This window comes from Mytilus galloprovincialis, chromosome 2, assembly GCF_965363235.1.
Source record: "Mytilus galloprovincialis chromosome 2, xbMytGall1.hap1.1, whole genome shotgun sequence".
NCBI lineage: Eukaryota > Metazoa > Mollusca > Bivalvia > Mytilida > Mytilidae > Mytilus > Mytilus galloprovincialis.
This window is the reverse complement of record NC_134839.1, coordinates 62,523,503-62,542,764: the sequence shown is the minus strand read 5'-3', so window position 1 is coordinate 62,542,764 and position 19,262 is coordinate 62,523,503. Positions and strand designations below refer to the sequence as shown.

The window sequence follows — 19,262 nt, the reverse complement described above, 5'->3', positions numbered from 1 at the left end:
TAAATAAAGTAATTAGAAAAAAATAATCAGGAATAACACGATGTTTTGATTTATATCAATAATATAAATCAAAACATAAAGTTATTCCTGATTAATTTTTCGGATTATTTTAATATTAAAGGCGTTAAGAACCTTTGGTGACCCCACAGTTTAAATTCTATAATAAGTAAGTAGTGAGCAGTGGTTGTTACAGACAAACGTTCACCTAATATGTCCCAGTCAATGGGATAATTTAGGTCGTCAATCTATGGCCACAGCCACACTGTTTTGAATATGATTCTATATGCAACTGGTATGACCCCTTAAATAGTAAACAATTGAAAGAGTAGACAGAATACAGAGAGTCTCTATATATTAAAGTAGTATAATCGTAGTTTACATGTAGATAAACGCGAAAAAATAATTGTCCTCTATAAGGAGGTATAATAGTTGTGATTCTTGCGATCTAAACACCATGATATGGAGAATGATTTGATTGGCTATTCATTTTTTCATTTTTTGTTATCTATCATACGATTGGTTGTGTTTGTGCATGTTTCAAACCGGAAGTCTTATCTATGACTAAAAGTCAATCCGATGACGGAATCACTTCCAGACTTCTTTTTTGTCGTTTTTCTCCCAAAATAACTCAATCTGAATAATCATAAGAACGGATGACAAATGCGACTATGCATGCTACCTATAGGACACAGAGGCATGATGATTGATTTATTGTGGAAGGAAGAGAAGCGACACACAAAATGAGGTCTTCTCGTTTAATAGTATAGATATTTACCAATTAGCTAGGAAGTAATTGAGCATCATTCCTGAAGCTTCTAACTGCCCTTTAGTCTGTAACTGACCACTACTACATCCCATGAGAAATACTGCTGCTCTACATTTTAGTTGTTGCAGATCATCTCCATTCAGATATTTGTTACCATTACCATGACCACAGTATCTGCAAAAAAGAATTCAACATAACATAAGAGTTGCAATACATACATTATACTACACATTGAAACAGAAAACCCTTCTTTTAGAGGATTAAAGAACAAACTAATCTTTATTTACTTACACCAACAAATCATACTGCGACAAAGCTGTCCTGTATTGTTCTGCTGTAGGAGGTTTACCAACAATACCTTGCCAACCTTTAGTCCTGAAACAAACAAATAAATCTTAGAAACATAAGGCCAACCTTAAAAATATGTTTGTTTGCTGTTTTCCGACTGTACCTTCAGACTGAAGGGTCGGTAGGTAGGAAAAATATTTTATTTTATCAGCCAAAATACAGTTTAAACAAGCAGTTACACTAAACCAAGTTTCTTGTGAAGAAAAAAAAAACCATTTTAAAACAACAAACACTGGACATGCTGAAAACCAACATCAAATGAACAGGCATTTTCAGATAAAAAAACTTTTTAACCAAAACTGAATTTGAAACTTTAACATAGTGTCTTTATCCAATTTATGACATAAAATATGATTACTATACTATATATAAAAATATTAATTTTCGCGAACCATTTAGGTCACGGAAATTCCAAAATATGGCATCAGTAAGGAGAGTTGTGCAAATAATGTGAATACACAGAACCCCCATCCAAATTATCTTTAGCTAAAAGTATTCATCATTTTCTATTTTATATGTACTAACAACATTCCATTTTTCTATAATTTCGATTAAAATATTCCAAAATCTGAGTTAAAAAAAGTCAAATGCCCAAAATAAACATTGTCTGATTGGTTGAAGTACTGTGGCGTCAATGATAAGCATAGCAAGCCTCGATGTAAAGCACACGCTTCACATGAATAAGGAGAGTTGTACAAATAATGTGAATACACAGATCCTCCATCCTATTTATATTTTGCTGAAAATGTTGCAATGTTCATCATTTCTGTTTTGATTCTGCTAACAACATTCCATTTTTTCTTTAATTCCGATTTATATATGTGGAACCCGCAATAAAAATAGATGGCCTCAATGATTTAAACGCAACGCAAAAAATTCCGTTGACCCTGAATTCAACGGATCGATAATAAAATGTTTACCGTTATCTTTGTGAAATTTCAGTTATATAGTTCTTTAATTAGAGAAATTTTGGTAAGTATTACTTATTAATGTTAAGGTTCTACTGATGTGCTACTCTAGACCTTTTTGACGGTCCGTTTTATCCCATTTATCTCAATATTATCTCCGATGACAGTAATGTCAACCCGACCTATTCGTGTCAAAAGTGAAAATCGCATCGATTTATTGAACTAATTTCTTCTTAAACTGTGCATGCATTATTTCTGTATTATATGATAACCAATCACATTCACGTTGCATGTTTGCATGAAAATGGTCATGTATTAGTGAATTGTAAGGGCGATGCAACTTGAGGTCAGTGCGCGATCACGTGACATTATTATTTGTAAACAAATTTAAAACATGCTCCCCGCGTAACACGTGTCTAAATTATCCTTTCAAAGTGTTATGAATCTTTCAATCACTATTTTATGAAATATTTCTAGGTTTGCATATCAGTAGTCAAAGTGAATTAAACGTAGTTCTTACTTGTGTTTTTTTTATATAGAATTAGAAGGTAAATCTACATAAGGGGGTCTCATTGGGGGGGGGGGGGGGGTATTCTGATCCCAGATCCCACTTACTGTTTTGTCAGATTCCCATATCCCGCTTACACTATGTACATGAGCAATTTTCATTTTTTTGTCATTTCCGGGGTCCTGCAGAACCCCATTTCCCGTTTTCACGACAGACCTCATTTCCCGTTTTCATGACACAATAATTTGACTTTCACGTTTCACGCTTGCGAAAAATTGTCAATATTGGTCACGCTTAGACCCAATGAGAACCACACACTAGTCAGTATTTAACTTCACCCAAAAAGATGACTCAACTTCCCTCTATATTTAAAACCTGCATACTAATTTAAATAGCATTTGCTCCCCTTGAACACTATTTGGCCCCTTCCGTGTCATTTCCCTTTAAATTTGCTGAAAAGTCATACTTTAAGTCCATTTACAGTAACGGCTAATATTTGATTTTACCATCTTAATTTCAATTTTCATATTGAACACATTTGACCATTCAATATGAGTTCCCATGTATTTTTGTCATATATGAAGGAGGTTTTAGGTCATGTTTTCCTAAACACCTTATTGCTATTTGTCTGTCTGGATTGTTAAAACCACAAAACCAAATATTGATGAATATGCAAGTTTTCAACAATCCCGGAACATTAACAAAGATGTGTGTGAGAGGGTGAAAATTACCCTTCTGATGTACTGATATTTTTAGCACCCCAAGTGAGAATCTAACTCAGGACTTTCAGCACTGTAGCCATCGGTCTTAACCACAAGATCACGAACTCACATTTGATGAACTAATTTCTTCTATATTAACTGTACGTGCATAAATTCTGTATTATTTGATAACCAATCACATTCACGTTGCATGTTTGCATGATAATGGGTTCTGTATGAGTGAACTGTAGTGTATTGCAAAATTAATGCAAATTGTGACGTCAGTGCGCCTTCACGTGACATAATTATTTGTAACCAAACCGGCTTCTCATGTAATGTAACGGTTTATTTCGTCCTCTGTGATATTTTATCCTGAGGATAATTTGTCCCGGTAATTTTTTTCCAGGCATGGTATTTCATTTCACAGGTTGATTTTTCCCAGAGGAGTGAAAATCTATCAGATTTCTGTGTTATGCGGATAGTATGTACGGGTATATATTTGCCGTATTATATTTCACAGAACCGTGTGAAAAAGAGTCCCATTAACTACTATGTAAGTTACTCTCAATCAATATATACCTGACTATAATTATAAAATGTTTACAAAGGTAAGCAACTGTCTAGGGCCAGGTAAGGGAGGGGAAAAATTAGTATTAGTACTATTTCGCAGAACGATAAACAGATGCATAGACAGACCAAGGGGGTGGGGGAAATTTAGCTTATGACATATATGTAAGAAATCATTGAAGCTTGATGGGAGTGGGCAACCCTCTGGTCCATCAGAGCCCCACACCTTTTTGAAAAGTTCTGGATCTGCCACTGAGATTTGCAGGTTTTCTTAGTAAAGATACCTTAAAATATCACAAACTGTGTGCTTTCCAGACCATAGTTTACATTTTTTTTCATATTTTGCCGTGTCAAAATGACCTAAATTTAAAGGACAGTATATAGACCCAAAAATGGTATATCACATTCTACACATCAAGATTTTAGCAGGAAAGACTGCCATTGGAGTTTTTAACCATTGTGACTTTTTAATTTGATCTACTCCACTAATTAAAGTCGTTGAAGTAGAATATTTAATGTAGGTTTGTCCACATTTTGGTATATATTAATACATGTTTAGAAATAATGTTGAGCCTGTTCCTAGATGCCTGTTATAGACTTCAATATTTATTGTTTATTGAAAATAAATGGAATCAATTCTTTCAGAAAAGTTTAATTCTATGGAAATGTATCCCCCCTTTTATAAGTTGAAAAGGCTACATAGAGGTCAATATACAGTCTCCAACAGAAAACCAAAAAAGGAAAAATAAAGTGAATTTTGGAGAATTATTAAATGTACATGCATTTGAAATATTTAAGATATATTGTTTCAATTTTTTTAGTTCTAGGTTCCACATAACTACCATTTTAGAAAACGATTTCAATGCTAAGTCTATTAGAGGGATATTTGATTTTCATTGGTTGTAAATATGGAATCTTATTCAGTGGCAAAGGAAATAGACACTGACAAGTCTTAGATAACATTTTATATAGTTTTGAATTTTTCTTCGTCAGTTGACGAAAATTAGATGGAGGTGTGTTCTAATTTCCAACAGAGGAGCAATCAACCTATATCAATATGTGCATGAAGCAAATTGATAGTTGCTAGATACTGAATGATTATATCCACAATAAAGGTTTAACCTGTGCATATATACTTAAAACAAGATAAAAAAAGTCATGTCTTTTTCAGGACTTCTGAATCCAATCATGTAGTATGGAATGTTATTGAGATATGGTTTGGGTGGATGGATGGTCATGAAGGACCTGTAGTACAAAGTATATCACTGGATTTAGCTCTTTGTCTAAGTGTATTATTAAAGTACTTTGCTTTGAGCTCAGTTCATTGTTATGCAATTCATTCTTTGTGAAATTAAGATTTGACAGAGAACTCTAATGGACAAGGATTTGTCAAAGTAGTATCATCTCTATGTACAATGTAAGTATTCAGGAGATAAAAGCATTCTATTTTGATTTGAACCATACATTTTATAAAAAAAAGTGGGAACAAATTTACCGGACAATGCTACTCCCACTACTAGCAATATGATGCTAGGTTGTTTTAATACATCTGTATTGCCTGCTGATGACTCGGCCCTGAGTGTAAACGGTCCTTCAATTAGGAGGGAAAAAAATTATAAGGCCTATCCAGTCTAAGGGAGCTACCATTTGATTTTTATGGGGGGAGCTATGATGAAATTTGAAAAAAAAGGCAGGACAGGATTTTGAGTAAAAAAAAAAAAGGCAGGATGAGTAACTTGGCAAAAAAAAAAAGGCAGGATGACAATTGTTGTAAAAAAGTCAGGATAAGCTAAGAAAAAAAGAGGCAGGACCGAATAGACTGAAAAATAAAAAGACAGGACAGAGATTACAACTAAAAAAAAAGGCAGGACAAAATTTTTCATTCTAGCCCCCCCCCCCCATAAAAATCAAATGGTAGCTCCCTAATCGATTTCTAAAACTATACTTCATTGCACATGTTCAACATTTTTATACAACCACAAAAAATTTGGGGTCGTAAATTGGTATCCTGTCCGAAAGATGGTTTCTGGATAATAACTTTATTATAAGTCAACAGAAATCAACAAAATTATAACACAACGTTTATAACCACAAAAGGAAGCTTGGGATTGATTTTGGGGGTTATGGTCCCTAAGGTTTAGGAATAAGGGGTACAAAGGTGCCCAAAACAAGCTTTAATCTAGTGTCGGTTTAAAAAGTTGTGTATAAGTATTTCAATTGTTCTGAAATTGTACCACAATGTTTAATACCATAAGTAGAAGGTTCGGATATATTGTGTGGGTTATGGGACAAACAGTCTAATAATTACGGACCAAAAACAAACATTTTTGTAAATTCAAGACCCTTAATTGGAGTTTGTCCAGAATGGTTCTTGAATTACCTAATACCAATGCTTTATGAAATCTTCTTTGAAAATTGGAGTTATCTTTCTTTGTTCAGTCAACTTAAATCAATTATACAATATACAATGCAATATTCACTTTATTACCAACTGATAAATTAAAGCAGTCATTAATAACCATTCAGTGATTGCAAGCACTTTCTAGGGTATGCCCTTTTACAAATGGAAAAATTATACATTTTTTTAGTTTCTGATCTCTTAACTGAAGTTTATCTCCTCTAAATGTTTCTCATTTCAGAAATTAAAAAGAAAATTTCTTTAGATATTTTTGTTTGAAAGGATTAATATTCAGCAGCATAGTGAATTGCTCCTAACACAAAAGCAAAACAAATATTTAAGTTCATTAGACCACATTCATTCTGTGTCAGAAACCTAAGCTGTGTCATCTATTTAATCACAATTCAAACTCAGAGCTGTTTCCAGCTTGAATGTTGTGTCAATACTAGCCCCAACTGTTCAGGCTTCGACCTCTGCAGTCGTATAAAGCTGGGCTCTGCGGAGCATCTGGTCCATTCATTTGTTTATTTTTCAATTTGTGTGAATTAACATAGTTACAGTAAATGCTAATTACTGCACTTTCATACCACAACATATATTGTATTGGTACATGTATCACTCAAATGTGTATCCATATAACAAAAAAAATGAAAAGGAATAATTTTGCATTACCTTTTGAATACTATGACTTTTTAGATATGTAGACATATTAAGACTCATTAGTAGATGTTGATAATATTGGCTTAAAATGCTTGAAATTCTATCAGATTACTTTTGGAGCAGTTATGAGTTTTGAAATTAGAAAGATCATATCATATGCAACAAGTGTAGTAAGTTTCAAGTTGATTGGAATTCAGCTTCATCAAAAACTACTTTGACCAAAAACTTTAACCTGAAACTCCCACTTCCATTTTCTATGTTCAATGGACCGTGAAATTGGGGTCAAAAGTCTAATTTGGCTTTAAAATTAGAAAGATCATATCATAATGAGCATGTGTACTAAGTTTCGAGTTGATTGGACTTCAGCTTCATCAAAAACTACCTTGACCAAAAACTTTAACCTAAAGCGGGACAAACGAACGAACGGACCCACAGACCAGAAAACATAATGCCTATCTACTATTGTAGGTGGGGGCATAAAAAATTTAATAAATAACACTCATAATGCTCAGATTGGTTGTCATCGTGCAACATAGTTAATAACACCATATAGAAAAAACATAGAACTCATTTTGTCATAAGACACTGTCAAACATCCATAGATACTATCCACACTCATCTGTGTCCACACTTGTATAATTATTAAATACTGGAACACTTATAAACAAAGAATGTCATTATGACTAGAACTGTTTTAAAGAAATATATTCAGACATGTATGCTTCTTGACTAGAATGTTTTCATGAGTAGAGTATTTTCATCAGAAAAATGTATCTATTATAGATTTATAATAAGACAATTATTAAAGAGTGTATTTTTAATCAAAAAAAATAACCATTGGATCTTCCTCAATTGAAAAAAAGGCAACTTGAAAAAAAAAGTATTAAGACATCCGACTGTTTTCATATTTCTAACAATATTTAATTATATGTGATAAGGTTATATTTTTGCCAGGCTTTAATGAAAACCAAAGAAATCTAAAGTTTCGGGTGAAATCCATAGCACCCAATTAAAAGTAAATGGTCTGTACTGAAATGTTTTTAATGCATAAAAAAAATTGGCAGCATAGCTCCTAAGGACATGTTTTAATTGAATTCACACAGGCCACACAGTTTGGGTATATTTAATATTGTAAGAAAGAGAATAATTGCAATGAGTGGGGCAGCCCCCCTTATCCTAAAGGAGCATACTCATTGCAATCGAAGATAGATTTAATATAGAGAGAGTATATTTATTTTTCAAGCTAACCATTCATTTTCTCTACATCTTTGTGTAGTTAGGGTTGCTTCTTATTGATTTGGCATGATCTATATCCATTAACATTTCAAATGAGCCCTTCCTCCGTACAGGCGTGTTTACAGATATCCATGAAGATTTAAGTCACGGAGGAGTGGTTTCATCTTTGTCGTCTTCACAACGATTTGTAGAAAATATGCCATACTTCAAGCTGCTGTCGAATTATTTAACCACTGAAATTGGTTCCATAAAGTCAGGCTCCACAGATTCTGATCCCGATTTGTTTGAGACAGAATGGTTATCGTGTCGGTTATGAATATCCGCTGCATCATCGTCAATGATATCATCACACATCATTACATGTGCCTGAATCTGTATAAACAGTTTACTAATAAACTTTTTTGTTTGTTATTTGTCTTAAAATTGACACGAGACGACAGCGTAAAGTACTCCTCCGTGACATCATGGATACCTGTAGGGAAAACGGTACTATTACATTTTCCCAGCATTAGGTTGGCCTTTTGTGTACCCAAGACAGGTGAAGGAAGTCAAGTTAGGAGCGCCGTGATTGGATGTAAGGGTACAATACATTTTTTTTATTTATCTATGAATAACTGCAGTGTTTATATTTACAATATAGATTTTAAAACCTATTGAAATATTTTCTAGAGAATTATTCGAAAAGGCTTTTTAAATTTTATAAATTTGCTGCAAAATGACGGTGGGCATGGATAACATAAACAAGCTCCGTTGGAAATTGGTCATGATACTATTTGGCTTCAATTTTTAAAATAGAGTAATAAAGTACTAACACCACACATAACTGTTTTATCCAGGTTTTTATTATAAAAAGTGGTAAAATTAGAAAATGTTAGTATTGTCGCCTATGGAAGAATAAATAGTACCGTTTTCCCTGTAAACAATTTCCATGTGCTTTATCATTAAATGGTCACATGAACGCTTGACGGGAAGCTAAGAAAAACCGAACTTGAAATGCGTAATTGACCCAGACTTTAAATCATTTCCGGAAAGGACCCAAAGTTCCGGATCGCGTCAATAGAGGTATTAAAAAAAATTTATTCAAATTTAAAGCAATAAAATTTTCACAGTTGGGAGGATTTTCAAGGGTCGGTCGGTAAACTGCAAACAAAAAATATTTTAATTTAAGCCTAATACAGAAGACAACAAAATATGCTCTCCATGGTTTCAATTTTTTAAGACCCAAAATAAGCAAAGATATGATGTATGCAGCAATATTAAAGACAGACTAAGATAAACATAATTCAAATGATGTGATGTTTTTTTAATAAAATTATAGCTGATTTTAACATGGTTCAAGACCATATATATAAATATTGATTGTCTATGTTAAGTGAAACATCATACCAAAATGGACAATAGATCAACTTCTAACATTTTCTAATAAGTCAATGATAAGAGTTTTATAAAACAAAATATCAATATACTGACATTTCGTTAAACATACTTCAGGATTTCTAAACAAGACCTACATAGTACTGAATGAAGGCTACTCTATTATCAATCAGTGTGTGCAATCTTATATATATTACTGTTTTATATTGGAATATTTTGTCCCTTAACTGTCATCTTTATAAATTAATATTACAGAATTACAACTTGTAATAATGCATTGTCATGATCCATGGTTCATTCCATCATTGCAACCTCAAAACACTATACTGATTCTCAATTCCTTTGCTATGAGTAGCAATTTTAATAAAATCATACAGAAACATAAGCTATTTTATGATAAATGTCACTTCAAGAAGATCTGAAAGGCCCAACTTTCACTTGATAGCTTAAACATTTACTTGATACCTGTCTGCAATTCATTTATATGAAAATTATTCCATTTTATTTATCATTCCAGTAAAAAAGACTGAATTAAATGTTATTCTTACTTTGTGAACCACTCTTGGAAAGTTTCTTGTGTTGCAGGTAGATTATTGTCTGGATTCAGTACATAATAAACCTTCTGTTTATCTACAATAGATACACCTGTTTTCTCCACTGTTTGTGACAAATAATTGATCATGTGATATAGGGAAGGTAGTCTAGAAAGTGAATGACTTCTTAGAATAGATAAATTCTCCCAAGGAAGGTGCTGTATCATCTGTAAATATAAAGTATAAAACGTCTTTAGTTTAATCTTGCTTTTGTTTTCAGGATAGCAATAATGAGCAATTTAACAATTAAACGAGTCTTGCCTTGGTAAAAGGCGAAGTTTAATTGTAATTTTATGAGTTGTGTAAACACTGAAGGGATTAAATGAGATTGTGCTGCGCATGTGTGAACTTCAGTCTTCAAAGTAAAGTTTTATCAATAAGACAAACAACGAAATACATATATACATATGACCCACAATAACTACATATTGGTCTCCCTTAACTAGGGAGGGAGGGTGTGGCATTTAATCCCTTCAGTGTTTACACAACTCATAAAATTACAATTAAACTTCGCCTTTTACCAAGGCAAGACTCGTTTAATTGTTAAATTTTATTTCGTTGTAACACTTCCGGGACCAAATGAGACTTTAAAGCCATAATGATAAAACTGAATACTAAGATAAGAAATATATAATGTCTTACCTTATGATTAATTCTTCAACACATTAAAGCTGAAAGAATTTTCATCTTTTTCAATCTTTTTATTATAAAATTTTGCAAATGTTTTTGCATCTGACCATCCTGCTTTTTGTAAGATACGAGAAATAGGCACTGCATTCATCTTTGCTTTAGAAACTGATGCAGATCTAACACTGTGAGCTTTGAAAATTGTTGTGTCAATATTAGCTTTTGCCATTACTACTTTTATCCATCTAGAAATTGTATCTCTTGAAACAGGCTGATGTGGTTTCACATAACTTAAAAGTAACGGTTCATGTTTCCCTCTAAACAATTTGGTACGAAATACATATTCTTTATACACAGTATATACACAAAGTCTCCTATCTGGAGGGTAAGCCTTTATATTTACAGTTGGCTCCTTATAACCAGGTCGGCTTTGTTTAACAAGTTCATTCAAAACAAAAATAAATTCTCCCTTCACTTTATGTACATGATTAACATTCATTAAATGAATTGATTGAGCTCGAGCTGCATTTGTCAAAGCTATTAACATCGTAAGTTTTAATGTTAAATCTTTCAATTTTAAATATTTCACTGGTGATAGGCTACGCAAAAAATGAAGTACTTTACTAACGTCCCATGTAGATTCATATCTAGGTCTGGGTGGACGAAGATTAAAAATTCCTTTCATGTATCTTATCACCATTGAATGACGTCCAACTGGAATACTGTCAATAGTAAGTCCTAAAGACGAAAGAGCTCCTCGAGCTAGATTTAAACTACTATAACCTAAATGACCTTCCTTAAATAAAGTTGTAAAAAATTCAAGCACTGTTCCTACAGAAATTTGAAAGCAATTAATTTGTTTTTTGTTACAATATTTGAACCATTTCCTGATATACACTTGGTACTGTTTCTTTGTACTTGATTTCCAAGACGACATGAGTATGTGAGTTGTTTCTTTAGAAAATCCTCGTTCTCTGAAGCTACTCCTGACACTGGACATGCAATTAGTTTCATTTTCTTGTGTAAAGGATGAACAGATTGTGGATCGTGAGGAAGATTCAAAATCTTCTTGTTCTTTGGAAGAACGATTGGATTGTCTGTTAACAACTGCATTAGTCTCAGAAACCAAGTTTGTGTCTGCCAAAATGGAGCTATTACTACTCCTCTTGCACCGTCCTCTCTGATTTTGAAAATGCACCGGCTCAATAAACTGAAAGGAGGAAACAAATAGACAAACTGAAAATATGACCAATTTATACTAAATGCATCAATAAATGCAGATAATGGATCTGGCTTCCAAGAGCAGTAATTTTCTAATTGGAAGTTTAATCTAGATGCAAACAAATCAATGTCTGGCCTTTGCCACAAAGTACATAATTGGTCAAAAACAGACCTTTCCAATTTCCATTCTAATTTGTCATCAAATTCTCTAGATTTTTTGTCTGCTAGATTTTCTTTGCCTGCTATATGAGTGCATGTCAACCAGATGTCATTATCTTTACAAAACAACCAAATCTGTCTTGAAATTGTATTGCAATCTATGGACTTTGTGCCGCCCATATTTGATATGTAGGCCACTGCCGTAGTATTGTCTGTAAGAACCTTTACATGCTTATTTATGATCAGATGAATAAAGGATTTTAATGTAAAATATATAGCTAATATTTCTAAATAATTTATGTGATTTTTTGATTCTTCATCTGTCCATCTACCTCCAATTTCATTATCACTTAATATGTCACCCCAGCCTAACAATGAGGCATCTGTCTGAATCACAATTTGTGGACTGCCATGGCTTATATGTCTTAATTCAGTAGACACATTAGCAACCCACCATTCTAAATCTCCTTTCATCTGATTAGAAATAAGCATGCTTTGTTCAAAATTTCCTTTTGAGTTTTTTAAAGCTATAATTTTTTCCTTTTCAAGGTTACGATAAAACAATTTACCGAATTCAACGGCAGAAAAAGAGGATACTATAAGTCCAATGACTTTTGCTACATCTCTAATCTTAGCTAAGTTTCTCTGCAGTAACCATTTATATTCTTTTACTAGGTTTTGTTTTTTGTCTGCAGTAAGGGTTATAATCATATTTTCTGAATCAATAATGTTACCCAAGAATATTATTTGTTTTGATGGTTGAAAAACAGATTTGTCTTCATGTATGACAAATCCTAATTTTGACATTAATTCAATTGTGTCATTTACATTTTTATTGCATTCTTCTATAGTCTCTCCTAATAAAAGACTATCATCTATGTAACCAACATTCACATGACCTAAAACTCTAAGACTAGAGTAAACAGGTTTTAATAATTTAGTAAATATTCTAGGTGCGGAGGAAATCCCATTAGGTAAGCATGTGTATTGAAAAAGTTTTCCGTTCCAATAAAACCGTAAAAACTTTTGATGTTCCTCTGCAATTGGAACACTATAATAAGCATGTCTCAAATCAATAGAAGCCATATATGATTTGCTAGTTACAAGTTTAATGGCACTTTCAAAAGTGTCCATTTTAAAATGATGATACTCAATGTATTCATTTAACTTCTTAAGATTCAAAATCATTCTATATTCTCCATTCTTTTTTGGCCTTAAAAATATAGGCGATAAAAACTGGTCTTTCATTGACCGAACTTCTTTGATAACATCAATTGCCAGTAATTTTTGAATTTCATTTGAAACAATATCACTTTCTTTTGAGTTAAAGACAGATTTTACATTAAAAATGTCTTGCTTAGGTTCAACATTATCTATGAACTCTATATGACAATGGCTTACTATATCTAAAATAAATTTGTCAGAGGTAATTTTTTCCCATTCATTGGAAAACTTTTTCAATACACCAGCTTTAAAACAATGACTTACTTCATTTGATGTATCTAATACTTCTGTGGATTTCCTCCTCTCTGGGAGTTTTTTGGAATAGGGCCGGAACCTCGACCTCTTCCTCCTCGGAAGCCACCTCTTCCTCGACGGTAGCCACTTCTACTAAATGTACCTCTGTGGCCTCCTCTACCACCTCTGAAGAAGCCTCCGCCTCTACCTCTGCCATTGCCAAACTTCAACTTGTTTCCCACTTTGGAACAATCTTCAATGTCCTTTGCAACTTTGGAGACATCATCTCCAAAAAGGTTGTTTGTGTAAGGAACAGAGTGTGAGCAGAGAGGCACATATTCTGCCATCATTTCGGGCTTTAAAAAATCCCTTCTAGTCATATTCAATTGGCGGTTTGCATGGCCCAACAAAGCCAATACATCATTACATTTGTCAATGTATTCTCCACTACCGGAGTTACCATTGGCATTGTTGTTTTCGTCAAGAGCCATTTTGTTGACAGTTTTTGTTAGAATTGTTGCTGCTTTTACAATAGTTCTTTCAAGAAATTGTAATTTTTTATCAGCAGATTGTGCTCCTGGTGAAATTACATTCCACATGAGCTGGTTTATTCTTACTATAGACAAACCTTCACAATTTTCAGGTCTGGCATTGTTTTCATCTTTAGTTAAATCAGAGTATTGTTCCTCATTCATACCATTCCTGAACAACTCATTGACATTATTTGCCAAGACCTCATCAATTTTGACATCACAAATTTCTTGAACCTTACATCTCTTTGCCATAGATGAAAACCTATTATCATCTTTGTTCTGCTTCTTTGCAGGTGGTTCACTTTCATTGTCTACATTTTCCCCATCATCATGGGGGTTTTCTTCACCTTCATCATAATTATCATCATAATTATTAACCTCGTCATATTCTTCAATATCTTGTACCCGGTATTTTAAAGAATTTATATCGTCAGATTGCCTTTTCTGACCTTCTTGGATTGAGACCAACATTGACATGATTGCATCATGATTGTCTACTTTTGCAGAGGTAGAAAGGCCAGGGTTTTGAGTTTCAGTATTACTAGTAACCTTCGCTGGTTTCTTACCCTTTACACTTGAATTTGAAGTGTTTGCTCCGCCACCCGCGGAAGCTTTCGACTTTGTCGACTCATGTTTCCTTTTACCAGCCGCGCTGGAAACGGAATTAATCTTTTCGGACAAAAGTTCATCTTCATCCGTATTACTGATGTCTTCATGCGAAGACTTTCTTTTTGAGGCGGACCCCTTTTCTATCATTTTCTCCGCCATGTGTTTTCTTTATAACCGGTTTACGGCAAAGTGCCGAAAACAGGTAAAAGTCGTAAATGTTTCCCGAATTACATCCGGTGATTACTAACTTTTATTTTATTTTATATCAAATTTTATTAATGATAAAATGAAAACCAACTACGTTGATTTAATTTAATCTGAAGTTAGGACAATTCAAACTACGTCCGAACTGCCCAAGAGCTATCAGCACACTGAAGTTCACACATGAGCAGCACAATCTCATTTGGTCCCGGAAGTGTTACAACGAAATAAAATTTATGGAACATCATCATATTGACCAATTGCTGGTTGCTCAACTTCCAGTGGCAAATATTTCATTATGTTTAGGACAAGATCAGTTATATATATTTTAGGTACAAAATCCAGAATTCACTATAGCAAACCTAGGGAATAAGGCCTAGCCTTTTACCTTGCACACAAGTAGCTTGACTTTATTAGAAAATTTATGATGAAACTGGTAAAGTAACACTTTAATACCACTCACTAATATAAATCAAAAAAAAATGTTTAAATTTTAAATGACTTTATATCATTTGATGCCACTGGGACACACATTCTTTTATAATAACAAACCTTGTCTAACAGAAGAATGACATGATGTCGTTTTACATCACTTGGAATGTGTTTATTCCAGAACTGTGTAATAGCCTTAGATACTTCTGATACTTCATTTGAGTCAGTTAGATTGGTCAACACCTGATTTAATTGGTCACTGGTTAGATTGTTGCCACTCTGGAGTAATGCCTGCAATGTACAATACATAAAATTAACATTAAATTGAAAGAAAACAAGAATGTGTCCATCGTACACGGATGCCCCACTCGCACTATCATTTTACATGTTCACTGGACCGTGAAATAGGGGTCAATACTTTAAAATTGGCATTAAAATTAGAAAGATCATATCATAGTTAACATGTGTACTAAGTTTCAAGTTGATTGGACTTCAACTTCATCAAAAACTACCTTGACCAAAAACTTTAACCTGAGCTTCACACTATCTTTTTCTTTGTTCAGTGGACCATGAAATTGGGGTCAATACTTTAATTTGACATTAAAATTAAAAAGATCATATCATAGGGAACATGTGTACTAAGTTTCAAGTTGATTGGACTTCAACTTTATCAAAAACTACCTCGACCAAAAACTTTAACCTGAAGCGGGACGAACGAACGGACGAACGAACGGAGGCACAGACCAGAAAACATAATGCCCCTCTACTATCGTAGGTGGGGCATAAAAAATTGTACAACCAGATGTAATAAGTGTAAATTAATCTTGAATAATAATTTTCTGTGATACTTGAAAGTTCTATTTTGTCTTCTACTTTTCAACAATTATGTACAGTCATTCTATACCTTACTGCAGTTAATTATAGTCTTAACTGTAAATCAAAGAATAATTTTCATTTTTTGTAATCTCAAGAGTTCTTTCAAAACTTGTCCTGATTAGGCATTTTTGGAATTTTAAAAAAAAATCCTTTGTAAACCTTGAATCTAAAAAAATTGTATTTCTGTTTTAAGAGTATTGTTTTGTGGTCATTTTATTGCTGCTTGCATGGCCTAACGATCATAAAACTTTCAAACATGATTATCATACTCTGACTCAAAAATCCAGCAATTAAATTATCAGATTTGGTGTTTCAAACACAAATGTTGTTCTCAAATAGAACCAAGCTAAGTTTTATGACCATTTTTATGATATTTTCTTTTTAGATTATCTAACATTTTATGAAACTGAGATTGTCTCTTATGTTTGTCTTTGCCATATGTCATATAAGAACATTTATATTGAGATGAACTGTTTTAAAAGGGTTACGAAAGAAGACTTGATTCATCACACTTGGCCACATGTTTTTCATACTTATTTTGTAACACATGGACATATTTTTTTATTTTTTTCTCTCCTTAATTAAACCTCAAATGCAGAAGCATTTCTTTTTCTTATGCGATCTTTTTATATTGTTACTATCTTTTAAAAATCAAAATCATACTTTTATGACAGCTCTGTTGATTGGTCGGTCAGAAAGTACAGCTAGCATCTTCATTATGTCTTCTGTCTTCTGAAACAATTCATCAGCACTAACACCAACTGGGTTACCTAGCAACAAGAACTTCCATCTTCCAAGCCAAAACTTCTCTATATTATCCAGCAATGTCTGCAATAAATCATAACTAGAGGCTCTCAATAGCCTGTATCGCTCACCTGACTCTACTTGGGTTTTTGAAATCATAAAAAAAAAAAAAAAAAAAAAAATTGGCTACAAATTAACAACTCTTGGCCAGCACCTGATTAGGAAAGGAGCATTCATGATATGTTTGGTTTCATTCCATTCAGTGGTTCTCCAGAAGAAGACTTTTGTATGCATTTCCAATAAGGGTCCTATGTTAAACTAAGCCCCTCACTGGCGGTCATCTTGGAACATGGATGGGCTTCAAAGTAACAACACTTGGTCAACATCTCATAAGGAACATTCATACTATTTTTGGTTTTCATTCCATTTTGTGGTTCTCTAGAAGAAGTTCAAAATGTAAAAAGTTTACGCCGCCGACAACGGACGATAACGACGACAGATGTCAGATGCCAAGTGATGAGAAAAACTCACTTGGCCCTTTTTTGCCAGGTGAGCTTAAAATACATGTGTCTTTTAAAATTCTAAGTCATTCATATATCTTTCTCCAGCAAGGTATTTTAATGCTTCAAGGCATTAACCTCTGAATTTTCTAGTAGAAATTGGAAAAAGAATTTCGTCCACCAAAGAAGAATTGAATTTAAATACTCGGTTGTCATGATCCATGTTGATTTGCATATTGTTTGATTTCAAGTTTATAATATTTTCAAAAGAATCATTATTTCCCTTTAAATTTTCATAAATTATGTCTAACATGGTTAATACAAACCTGCAATCTCGTATCCAAACCTCTTCTTAATTTCCACCAATCATTCTTTTCTGTTATTTTCATTGTCTCTCTGCTTTCATTGATGATGGTAGAGAATTCTGAAAGTATTTCTCTTCCCTGCATAAAAATTAACATAAATGAAATACATATATGGTTTGTTGGTAGTCTCTAACAAAGAAGTTTTTTCTAATTATTAATATGGCTACTGTTTACAACTTTTTTAATTTGATGACGGTTGCATCTGCTATTAAGTATAAAATAAGAATGAAATAGATTTACTGTAGATTTATTAATTGTTGGATACTAACTTTTCAAAGATTTCATTGGTAAAGGTTAACCACAAATTTAAATGTTCAAAAAAGTACTAACTAAGTAGACTTAGGAAAATCCTGAAATCAAGCTTCCATGAAAATACAAATTTTCCTCTATCCACAAAAATTAGTACCCATGAAAGTAAATGAATCCATACTAGCTTTATTTGGACTGTTGGCTATCCTTTAGAAGAAGTTCTATACCTGTTCTGAATTAAACCCTGGTAGCTGTACTACTACAGGCTGTCCATCTCTATCAAGTCGACTTATCATTATCACATCAGGGGTACTATGAGAAACAACGGATATCTGACAAACAGACCAATCTATAATAAGAAAAAAGACATATTTGTGTAAAATTATCATTCATTTTGTAAAATGCTACAAGAAGGCAATAAATAATGTATTTCCTTCACTCAAGTCAAATATTATGGCAAACTTAAGTATGACCATTACAGTAAAATCTTATCCTTCAATAACAACAAATTACAAGCCTCCTTTGATTAAAAGTTACATAAACATACTCATTATTATGTGTGGATTGCTTTATTTTTGTGGTTACCAATGTTTTTAGGTAGAAGAAAAATTGCCTTTTTGTTGATATAAGATTTGGTTGTTTTGCAGAGGTCTGTATACAAGCCTAGTCTAATTTGGTACTTTATTGAACATTTAAATTTGTCATTCATTTATAACCTTGAAATTGAAGAAAATTGGTATATCTCCATTTATTATGAATCCACAGTATCTCTCTTTTACTAGCAGGGAGAATGGCGATAAATTTTCCAGGAATTTTCTAACATTTTGAATATCTGGTAAGTTTACCGATTTAAATAAATAGAATACACACCTTCTGGTATTTGTGTCATCATTGTTTTAAATTCTTCTTCTGTTTTATTAAAATGTAATATTTCTTGACTTTTCTGTAGATTGTTAACTTCTGCTGAGGCATTTTCCCTAACAGCAGCTTCTGTACTTTCATTTAACTTGCTGGACTTTCTACAATCATAATAAAGGCAAATGTAACTGAATGAAGTATCTATAAAAGAGAGAGCTTTTTAAATTGTAACCAATTCTAATGAGAATGTGAAGCTTTATGTATGATAGACATCTTTTCTTATTTCCATACTATACACATTGCAATAGACATAAATGTATGTGTAGAATGATGTAAAATAATTACCCAACTAACTCAATAACTCTTTGGTA

The 19,262-nt window shown here is 32.9% G+C and overlaps 2 protein-coding genes across 2 annotated transcripts in view; one reads left to right on the top strand and one right to left on the bottom strand.

The window, feature by feature from the left end:
- LOC143064068 (KAT8 regulatory NSL complex subunit 2-like) overlaps positions 1-19,262 on the top strand; it is a 486,386-nt gene that overhangs the window by 11,745 nt on the left and 455,379 nt on the right. The window lies entirely within an intron of this gene.
- The window catches only part of LOC143064061 (uncharacterized), a 49,333-nt gene that overhangs the window by 4,683 nt on the left and 25,388 nt on the right, over positions 1-19,262 (bottom strand). Inside the window, exons 19-26 of the mRNA XM_076236574.1 lie at positions 18,904-19,052; positions 18,261-18,382; positions 17,746-17,862; positions 16,839-17,003; positions 15,420-15,590; positions 10,015-10,226; positions 1,058-1,141; positions 776-940 (exon numbers count right to left, since the gene is read on the bottom strand). Of these exons, the coding sequence (XP_076092689.1) occupies positions 776-940; positions 1,058-1,141; positions 10,015-10,226; positions 15,420-15,590; positions 16,839-17,003; positions 17,746-17,862; positions 18,261-18,382; positions 18,904-19,052 (1,185 nt within the window). The remainder of the gene's footprint in view (positions 1-775; positions 941-1,057; positions 1,142-10,014; positions 10,227-15,419; positions 15,591-16,838; positions 17,004-17,745; positions 17,863-18,260; positions 18,383-18,903; positions 19,053-19,262) is intronic.